Here is an 11,656-nt window from a genome sequence, read left to right on the forward strand (position 1 = left end):
TTGAATATACACACAAAACCCTAGTTCTACTCAACAACCTAAATAATCCCTTCTCCCTCAATTTCCAAATTCCAAAGTTGACCCACTTCTCTATTCCGTTACTCTAAGGATCTAATGAAAAATCAATTAACTATAAAAGTGCAAAAAAAACAAATCAATTTATTTCATTGAAAAGTGAAGTTGATAAAATATTCAACATTGCGTGAAGTCTAAGCAATTTTTATTACTTAATTAAAGTACAAACTATAAGAAAGGTTCTTAAGAATATTCATTTCCAAAATTAATCAACATTGTTACCACATAAGTGGTTTTTGTGTAAAAAAATGAAATTCTAGTGTAAAAAAATGGTATTATAATAAATTTCGATAATAATTATGTTTTTCCAAAAAATATTGGTAGTACTATTATATTTCTGTTTCTGATAACGTGAATTAATTGATTTTAGCTTTAGAAATTACCAGTATCTTAAATACTCAATTTCAGGTATTTATGTAATTATGGAATTACTGGATTTACAAATAAATGTATAATACACTTAGGTCTAATAATTTTAGAAGGGAAAGGATTTTTCTTACTTTTCTTTGGCATGATTCTGCAGTATACTTGTAAATGAAGAATATATTGTGGATTGTAGAGGTACATTTTATATAACAAATAAAAACAAAACAAAATTATTTTGAAAGTGTAAAATGAGCATTTTTTGATATGTTTTGTATTTATTACTTACTCAATCTAATATAGTATTTTATTCTCCACCTATTGGGATTAGACAACAAAACTATGTGGAAATTTAATGAATTATTTCTTTCTTTTCTCTATATAATCAATGCTTTTGTTTAAATCTCCTAATATATTGATATAATGTAGTTTAATGTAATTTACTGTAGTCAGTAATTTTACTTATTAAAATGATACTTTACAGAATACTATGGAGGAGGCTCGGCAAGGTGATTCAAAGTCTTCGCTTCTACAGAAACTGCTCTCAGAGTGACCACTTGTAAATATTAGAGATATACACTACTAGGTACCTCATTGGTTATCCTACAACAGGCTGTAATCCAGACAGGTTAGCTGTATCAAAAGTGCATTATTACGTTGCTTATTCGTTATATATATATATATATATATATATATATATATATATATATATATATATATATATATATATATATATATATATATATATATATATATATATATATGAAGTATATATTTAAGATAGGGTAGTGCGGAGCAACAGATTGGAAGGCGCAGGGGTGACTGTGCAATTGTACATATTTGATATTGTGGGACTTGTTTATATTATACATATACATGATAAGTATAGTTTGTTACTGAAATTGTTAGAAAACTTGTACCTCAGTCGGATTGATTACTATAAGATTGTCATATATGCAACAGATTTATTTAAATTCTTAGGAAATCAAAATAACATTTATATATTTCATAATTAAAATATTGAAAAAATGTATAATTCATTCAATATTACATTTTATATTCCTTTATTGAACAAGAAAATAACAATGTTTGAATATTTGAAAGTAAAATAATGTATGAATACTAACCAACATACGTAGATATGTTGAGGGTGGTAAGTTTGGGGTAATTTATATACATTTATGATTTTGCATTCGGCCTTTAAGTTTGGAATACCTAGATATCCATTTATTAAGAGTGCAGAACCTGTTAATATTGCATTCTTGTAATAATTATAGTGGTATTAAAATTAAAACCTTAATCTGTATGTTATGCTTTATACTCTACATTTTCTAGTTTCTTTATATTTCATCTTAATTTTCCTGAAAATAAAGACAGTCCGAATCATCACTGCTGACTGATTAAAATATTTACTTGAAATAATTAGATTGTCTTCAGTATAATTATCATTGTTCAAATATTTGCATTTACTGTAAAAATATAGATACATGTTTTGCTAAAGATATTCCAATAACCATCTATCTCAGAACGTTTGCAAGATTCATTTGATCATGCAGAAATATTGGTTACTGAATTCGTCAAATTGTGGCTAATAAATAAATCAAATGAAATTATTAAATAGCAACGAGGAATTATATGAATAAAAGGTTTTAAAATTAAAAATTCTATATCCGATCCATCTTTTATTTCTCAGTAGAATGGGTTTTATTATTGTTATATCATATTTTCAATTGCTCATTAGATTAAATGAACGTTTTGAGGGGTATGTGGAAGTTCTCTTCTCTGAAAAGGAGTAGTAAACAATAGCATAGTTGCTGTATAATGAGAAGATTGTACCTGATGTCTTTGTTTTATATTGCATCAGTGGAAAACTATTTATCAAAAAAATCAAGTGAAGAATGTAGAGAGTCTGGAAACTGTAAGGAGTTCTCTATTGTATTGCATAATTATTAATAAACGTTATTTTCGATTTCCGTTATTTAAACAATTTGTTGTTTCATGAGAGTTTTACTATTAAGAATTAGATATTGTTAAAATGTTATTTGTTAATTTTGCTTTTTTATCTGTTTCCCTTTTATTAGTTTGTTAATACTTCCAATTGAAACTATAGAAAAAATAGTGAGAACGGAGAAAATTGTTGAAAAGTTTTGAAATGGAAGTACCAGATGTTTAACATATTTTAAATTCACAAAAAGACCAGAGATCACTTCTTTTTATCGTAGCTGGTACCAAATAAAATCAGTGATTTTGTTGTTTTTTTTTAATTATAAAAACAAAGAATTCTTCTTTAAACAAATTATATCATGCGCATTAACGTTCCAAAGTATTATTTTCTGTAAATAGATGTTTTAATTACATTATTTCAAATGAACAGAAAGCACTGATTGGCACTAAGAAATCAATTTATTAATAATATATATTACTAGGTCCAATTTTGGCATCATTTCTAAACAATCTCAGGAAATAATCGAAATTTTAAATGTACAAATTTCAAGAATTATTTAATGAAACTGCCATTGAAAAACTCATGAAATGAAACTGATTCTCAAACTGGGCCTTTCTAGTTTTTCCAACTATAACATTCTAAAATAATTCCAGGGAAGTATATTATATTATTTATATCGAAATGATTTATATTAATGTTTTTAATGTCAAAATCCCTATAAATCCTGTTTTAATATTTATGGAAGAATAAAAAACTCTTTTTTATTCATTTAATTCAAATTATGGACTAGAATCAACATATAAACTTAGTACCAAGTGAATCTTACATTTTTAAAAATTATATAAGAACAATATATAATGATTTTACATTCTTATTAAAATGTTCGTAAATTTGGTAATCATATTTTGTTCATTATATAAAAAATTATATTGAGAAGGAATTATTTTAGACGTAAATATTTAAAATATTTCAATTGTACAAGGTAACACTCAACATAATTTTAAATCTGAGTCAAAAATAAAAGTTTGATGCTTAAGAACAAATTGTATACATAACAACTTAACCTGATATTTATTTGTTTGAGACTACTTTTTTCAGTAAACATCAATTTTATTTATTAAAATTTTTAACTATACCACTTTTCGACCAAAACCTTTTTTAGATTTTGATTAACTGTTTTATAAGAATATTTTAAATATTCGACTGGGGTATAGTAATATAAATTATTTTGAATATGTTTAGTGTTGTCTTCCTTTTACTGAGTGTTCAAGCTACGCATTACCAAAAAGTATAAATTAATAACTGTTAATATTTTATACATAATTTAAAGTATGTTATTTGGAAAGCCCGTTTGGTTGGACATTGTGATAGGCGTTGGCCATGTTACTGTTGCTAGGATTTTGATCCTAGACCCTGTATATGTAGAAATAGAATTCGTACTTGATTATATTGTCAATTACACCCTAGCCACCGAAAAATTAAAAAAAAAATGAACAAATTGACAGACAAAACATAATTTAATTACACAGATATTTTTTGTACATTATTGGAGTTTTAAAATATATCTATATTATGAATAAAAGTATAATTTCTGATGTGTACTTTTTATTATCCTTTTGGGTGTCCCGTAACATTTCATTTTCGCACATCTAACCGACTAACTATCTAACTTTGTTGATTAAACCAAAAAAGTGGTTATTGGTCGTTCCCAGTATACGAGGGTATATTGAAAAATTCTTAGCCTACTAGAGAACCGAACACAATTTCAATGTCCAAATATTTTATTACTCAACATAGTCTCCTCTTAAATTTTTTTTCAGTTGAGGAAAGAGATAGTCGGACGGAGCCAAATCTGGTGAATAAGGGGGGTGTTCTAGTAATTCAAACCCTAAATCACGAATTTTTTGCATGGCAACATGAGATTTGTGTACAGGGGCTTTGTCTTGCAAGATCAAAACACCTTTGGATAGCTTTCTGCGTCTTTTCTCTTAAATGTTTTCCCATAGAGTGGTCAGTAATGTCGAATAGTAATCTCCAGTTATTGTTTTACCCGTATTCAAAAAATCAATTATGATTACATTACTCCATGGCAATCCCAAAAAACTGAAGCAAGAACTTTTCCAGTAGATTTTTGGGCACTATACTTCTTAAGTCTTGGAGAACCAGAGGGTCGCCATTCCATCGATTGTTGCTTTCTTTCTGGATCGTAGAAATGTACCCAAGTCTCATCCACAGTAACAATTCGGTTTAAAAAGTCTACATCGTTTTAAAATCGAGCACAGATCGAACGCGATGCTTCTACCATTGCACGCTTTCGGTCAACATTCAAACATTTGGGGATCCATTTTGCAGCAATTTTTCTAATGTTCAAATTGACGTGATCGAAATGATGAACGCGTTTGAATGATATATTCAGATGCTTCAGATATCCGTTTTAGCCCAATTCGACGGTCTGATAAAATCATGTCATGAACTGCATCGATATTTTCGGGGACTGGCCTTCCCGATTGGTCATAATCTTCAATGGAAAATTTACCTCTTTTGAAGCTTGCAGTCCAATTTTTCACGGTCGCATTGAAGGACATTGATCACCAAGGGTATTAAGCATATTTCGTAAATCTGCTTACCTTTTAACCCTTTCAAATACAGGTATTTGATGATGGCTCGATACTCCAGTTTTTCGATTTTCACAATTTCGGAGGACATCTTTTTTCTTAATTTATTACGTAACTCTGGTTGACTTTTTTGACGTCAAACTTTACACTGATACTTCTAAGTTATTGTTCGTTGCTATGGTAACTTTACACTAACACTTCTAATAAGTTATTGTTCATTGCTATGGTAACTTTACTCTAACACTTCTAATAAGTATTCGTTGCTATGGTAACGCAATATTTTGTTTGTGCAAGGAACAAATAGGTAGATATCAATACATCCTCGTAAGCTATAACTGTAACACTGTTGCATGCACCGAACAAACATTGTCAGGACTCAGTAAATATATTTTTTAACGAGGTCTTTTCCTTCATCAATTACATATTTGGAGCAGTCAGTAATATCATTAGGATCGTGCGTATTGAACATCCGATACTAGTTTTAACGATTTACCTAGTCAATCGAATCTCGTTAGTTATAAAAAAACCGGCCCTGTTTACAGTGAAAATTCAATATAACGTTTTCAACATTTTCTTTTATCAAGGAAAATATTCCAATTATAAATAACAAATTTAATGTCAGACGGGACCAAAAGATTTTTATTCAACCATTACTATTATCTCAAATACTCATGTTATATTGATCAACTTGAAACCTCAAATAATTATATTTAATTTGGTATTTTTCTCTTCCTACTTTGTAAACAGTCAACAATAATTATCTCTAACGGTCCGAACTAGGATCTACCTTAAAATTGCTTCACTCCACATTTTAAAGTGGTAAGTTCATTTGCACAACTACTAAAATTCTTTTTCATCTTGTATGGTAACCAGTATAGGTATGAAGACGATAACTTGGTGATCGAAATGAGGGTAGTATAATGTTAAACATAATCATTTGGACAATCTATAGACATTTTAAGTATCAGTTCCAGTATGGTGGTTATAATGATCAAAATTCCAATTATTTATGGGAAACTTGTCCCGTCTTTTGATTATTCACTATTCACATAATGGGCTGTCGCCATAACCAATGGTACAAAACATACCAATAAGAAATTTATCTAGAATGTTGAATGAGCATCCGCGTCACATTATTAAGAATACTCTGTCATCTTAATTAATACGCCTGATCCTATTTCATTCCTCTTGAAAGGCTTTCAATATCGTAAATATCTTGTTTCGATACCTAAGTAGTGTTCTATTCTTTATTGGCTAAATGGCTAACAAAATTTTGCTATTGGCCGTATGATAATATCATGTTTGATATTGCTATTTGTTACTTGGCAGGGAATAATTCGGTTAATATCTAAAGGCTTTGTCTATTTTATTCTGTATTGATGGGAAAGTTAACATTCGGGGATTAATAAATTATAGCCTCGATATTTTTCAGATGGTATGTAGGAAAGTTCACCTGACGTGAGATGTTCTAAGTGGTATGAATTTTCAAGAAATAATAATTCCCAGTAAAAAGCTTAAAATTTTCATATCCAATTCTGATCCAGAATGTCTTAACTATAGCTGTAGTATAGTGATGAGTGATGAGCGCAACAGGTGTCGCAAAAATGCAAGACCATGACCAAATGCGCTTAAAAGCTAGCAAGGTTTATTGTGTATATTTCAGACGAGTTTAAACTAGAAATGTTGTTCTAAGTAGATAAAAAAACATTTTTGCCATATAACTGATAATGAGAGGGCAAGAATATTGATAGACAGTCTTATTGGCTATTTCTAAAAAGGAATGTTCGTGTTACAAGTAGATAATAAGGTTCTAGTTAAAACTGTAGTAATATTAACGAACATTCATTCTAAAAACTGTATTCTTGGAAACAATGTTGATTCATAGATTAGTAATAGAAGTGGTAATTTTAAGAAATTCGTTGTTGTCAGTAACATTAAACATCAAAGTGTACTAATTCTAATATATTCCAAGCTTTCGAATACTTGAATTGAAAATTCAATATTAAAATTAACTCTTGATAGAAATATTGATTCTGGTTATTATAAATTTTCATTGGTTAGATTATGAATGACTTTGTATTTTTTCTATGTTTGATAAGGTTAGGTTGTGAATGATGTGGAATATTATTTGGTTAGTTTATTAATGACATCAAATTTTATAGGTTAGGCGTTATGAGTGAAGTTGAATTTCATAGGTAAGATGAGGTTATTTGGTTGTCGGTGGCGTTCATTTCAAAGAATTTGTTTTTTTTTAAATCTAAAAGATATGTATATACATATATATATATATATATATATATATATATATATATACTAAGGTTATTTAAATCAGTTTCCTTATTAATGCATTGATCATTTTGAGCAATATATGTTTCTAAAAATCAACGTTTTTTGCATTTTTCTCAGTTGTCCAAAGTTTAGCAAATATGATTTATTATTCGAGACGTTAAATAAATCGCTGAATAATTTGTTTTGGGATACCGTGATGGAAGAAGTATTTTATCAATTTGTTCGCTACTTCTGTACCAGAAAGGGCATTTAAGTAGTATGCTTGGGCATATTTGGAAAAACTATCAAATATCGTTAAACATTTTGAATTATCAAAAGTAAAGGAATCTATGTGAATGATTTCGAATGGTTTATTTGCAGTCGGTGTCAAATTAATTTTCAAGTTTTCGGGATAATAATAAATGTTTGAATAGATTTTTCACTTTCGCCTAATAATACTTTTCTTTAACCTTTTGAAGGGTTTTATTAATTCCACGGTGGTTTGATTGCTTTCCTGATAATTTTTTATACCTTTAATATCGTACTTGTTTATGACATCTAGAAATTTTATAGAACATTTTTTAAGTTTTAAGGATGATGACTTAAAATATTTTTGCAAGCAAGCTGAGAATGGTTCGTACAAGCCAGGATCTTCGAAGTATAGATAATATTGGTTATCTGGAACTGTATATTCTATAACAAGATTGATTACATCTTTATTAAAATTTTAACGAGCTGAACTAAAAACCGTTTGTGGGAGAATGTAAAACCAATTTAATGAAAATTTGATTTTTACCATCATTTACAGCACATTAAATAGACGTTATGCCTATAATTGGATTTTCATCATAATTTGAATGTATTGTATTAGGTAGTGTCATCAGCGATATTTTTGTTTTGTTGATCGTTTGAGTTTTGATGAATGTCGTCTTATGTAATGTTGACTATCATCATTGTATAAAGAATAGGATCAATGCGAAAATTTGGATAAGACCAATAAATAAAAAAACTCTTTGTAATAAAGAAAAAAAAATTGTCAACTACAACTAAAATACCTACTTATAATCATTTTGTCAGTTTTATCATTGTGTAAAGATATTTATACAATGGCCTCATCCTTACCGATAAGTTTACCAACTAACCCAGGACCGATCTTGGAGAGCCAAAAGTTATAATGATCGAAAATATTATTTTTGTATTATCTATTTATACTTTTTGGATTGACCACAAAATAATATAAATATGTTAAAACTGAGCTCATTGTTGAGTTAAATATATTTATATTACTACTGGTACTAATTTAACAAAATGATTTTATTCACAAATCTGTTATAAGTAAATCAAGCATGAGTCATATATTTTTGAAATTATAACCTATTAAAGTGCAATACAAACAATATATACCATTAAAAAATATATCCAAGGCGTCATATTTAATATAGTTATAACGTTACAAAAAAGGCACCAACTACTACAGTTACATAAATTGCTCTTTTCCAGGATTTTTTATACGTAACATTTTTTAAAAATAATTAATTTGTTCAATAGTTTTAAATAGGCTGTTTCTATTATCACTGTAGGAAGTTATGGATAGGTAAATGGTGAAATGTACTTGAGGAGTTTGTTGCTACCTTCAACTTTCAGAAATTATATTTTACAATGAGACCATAAATGCTCACAAAACCATCTGTTTGTTTAGTGGTATAATAAAAGTAGGCAAAAGGTTTTTGGTTAAAAAAGCTCTTTTTTATATCGAAAACACCAGGTAATGTTTAAAGTAAAGCTCTCAGTACATTTTTTGACAAAATCAAAACGAGTATCTACGACAGAAACGTATTTAAGAATAATCATTAGTGATGTTAGTTATTCGAGATAAAAGTGTGCTATATCGCTTAAATTGACTAATAATTATAATAAATAAGCAAATCCTCATTAAAAACCTATATGTTTGCCTCGCGAAGACACGAAACATCGTATCGAAGATTTGTTGGTACATGTCTATAGTAAATTTGTATTCAAATAAAACTAGTATTTGATATTATTTCATTCAAACATTCTATGCTGGATAAAACAAAATCATAATTTTCTTGTATAACTTGAGAATGGAGGAAATTATAACTTTCTCCCTAATTGTTACTATTTTGTCAATCTGTTATGGCATATAGTATTATAACCATATTATAATATGTGATAAAAAACAGTCTATATACATTTGAACAGGTGAAATTTTTGCCTCGATGAAAGGATAACTTCCAAATATAAACACACAGACAAACTACCTTATTATTATGTGCTTAGTTCATTAACATAAAAAAATTACAAAAAATACTATTTCAATTTTTGTGAAATATTAAAGTTCAGTCCTTTGTATTCGCTTAGTTGGATTTATGTATAAGTTTGTCTTTACTATAAAGGTGGCTTTTGAGTTTAAATTTAAGTATGATTCAAGTACTTTTGATAAGTTTATACGATTGAATGGATTTCGAATTTGTAGTAAATCATTGTACTCGTATAATGCAATGCGACCATAATACAAATAAACTCATCTTTTATTTGACGATAATTAAATACCTACTTATGTTTAGTATTGAACATTTGTAAACAGTCATTTATTCACATTCACTATTTTTTATTCCTTTATGAAAAATAATTGTCTTAAGAATAACTCACCCGAGTGTATGATCCATTTTTGACATCTAGTAGGGTCATTCATAGGAAATCGGTACATTTTAATTGTAGGATCTGATCTCTTACTTAGTCCACACTTGAAATAAACACTCTTATTTCCAGCCATTTCTAAAAAATTGAAAAGAAGAAGTGATTATTCGTTATATAAATATATTTTAGTAAGTAGTTCGCTAAATATACAGTTTTTTTTTCGAAATTGTGAGCAGTAGCATTTATACATCTTGCGCCTCTTATAATTTGAATATATTAACTAATAGAATAGTGATGTATATTAATTGTAATAATATCCACTTACCTTAAAAATGAAATATATATCCAAGTTCAAATATTCTCAAATAAAAAAATAATCCAAATGCACAACCAACGAAACTCAACGAACACAATACAATAATGAACTCAAATTGCAACTTTGCTATAGACACCCAAAATAAGAAAATTTACAACACAGCTTAAGGGTTGAATATAATATTTTAAATAATTTTGGCGCCATCTGTTATTGGGGTAATTCGGCAACCAAAACTAAGAAATCACGTAATTCAAGCTACGATGTACAGTAGAAAAGACGTGCTGTGGACGCCAACTCTCCAATGCCATCTATTAGTGGCGTCCACCTCGTCAAATGATATCCTCATAAGGTTAACCTATCCTACTCTTCATACAATGCTATCATTGAACAATCGTCATTATCTTGTAGGGTATTGTCGTTTATTAGTTTATTGGTAGTTGGTGAATGGGTATTTAATGTTTGATTCGCTTGTTCGGACGTAATAGGGTTATTTTAATAATTTGATGTTTCGCCTAAAATTTCATCGACACATTTCCAAAATGCCTTATCGTTCCAAATAAATTGATATCATAAGTATGGAGTTCTATTCGCAATAAACAATCTGCATTATTTGATTTTCCTTTTCTGTAGAAAATTTTATAATCAAATTCTTCTAATTTAATTCGCCAACGTAGTAATTTAGAATTTGGTTCTTTTAAAGAGTTTAACCACACAAGAGGTTTATTATCTATTATTATATTGAACTGACGGTCCTATAAATATGGACGAAAATATTTTGTTGCCCAAACAATAGTAAGTAGCTCCTTCTCAATTGTAAAGTAATTTTAAACCGAGTCATTGAATGCTCTTGAAGCTTATGGCGTAGAAAGATCTTGTCCGATAGAACCTTGTGATAGGATAGCTATTCTTACGCTATGTGGTTATTAATTTCTCATATTATAAATAAACGGTAAGTACCACTTATTCACATAATTATTTAGCAGGTTACCACATTTATTATTTATAAATAGAAACATAACCTTTTGACTTATTTCAGTTCCATGATTGTCACCTGGGCCAATGAAAAGCCGTTTTGAAGTTAATATTCAGATTTTGAACACAACGATTTCGGAACACACTCTTAATCAGGGCTGTTCTCTAAATCTAGTAACTTTTAGTGGTGTGATTCAGGTTTTTCAAATTAATCCTCCTAGTTTAAAAACAAGGTATAGTGCTATATTAGAAGCATCGGTGGTGGTATTAAATGTTTCATTGAAGTCCTTGAAAATTTAGTTTTGCTAGAAATATCTTTAAATTATCTAAACCAATAAGTCCATCGAAAACATTATGAAATGAAAAATGGAAGAATTTCAATTGTGTAAATTTTTAATGTGAATTAATTCCAAATTTGATTTATTTTCAGTCTTTCATTAACCT

At 28.5% G+C, this 11,656-nt stretch overlaps 1 protein-coding gene and 1 long non-coding RNA gene across 15 annotated transcripts in view; one reads left to right on the forward strand and one right to left on the reverse strand.

Moving 5' to 3' along the window:
• The window catches only part of LOC130899560 (nuclear receptor coactivator 3), a 414,140-nt gene extending 410,162 nt beyond the window's left edge, over nucleotides 1-3,978 (forward strand). For all 14 annotated transcript variants that reach the window (XM_057809625.1, XM_057809661.1, XM_057809584.1 and 11 more), the window contains one exon: nucleotides 923-3,978. In XM_057809625.1, the coding sequence (XP_057665608.1) occupies nucleotides 923-991 (69 nt within the window). In that variant the 3' untranslated portion in view covers nucleotides 992-3,978. The remainder of the gene's footprint in view (nucleotides 1-922) is intronic.
• Nucleotides 975-11,424, reverse strand: LOC130899672 (uncharacterized). The gene is made up of 3 exons (XR_009060053.1): nucleotides 10,250-11,424; nucleotides 9,937-10,062; nucleotides 975-1,071 (listed from the first exon to the last, which is right to left on the reverse strand). It is a non-coding gene; the product is annotated as an uncharacterized LOC130899672 (long non-coding RNA).
• Between the last annotated feature and the right edge of the window lie 232 nt (nucleotides 11,425-11,656).

The sequence above is a fragment of the Diorhabda carinulata genome, chromosome 1 (assembly GCF_026250575.1).
Source record: "Diorhabda carinulata isolate Delta chromosome 1, icDioCari1.1, whole genome shotgun sequence".
Lineage (NCBI taxonomy): Eukaryota > Metazoa > Arthropoda > Insecta > Coleoptera > Chrysomelidae > Diorhabda > Diorhabda carinulata.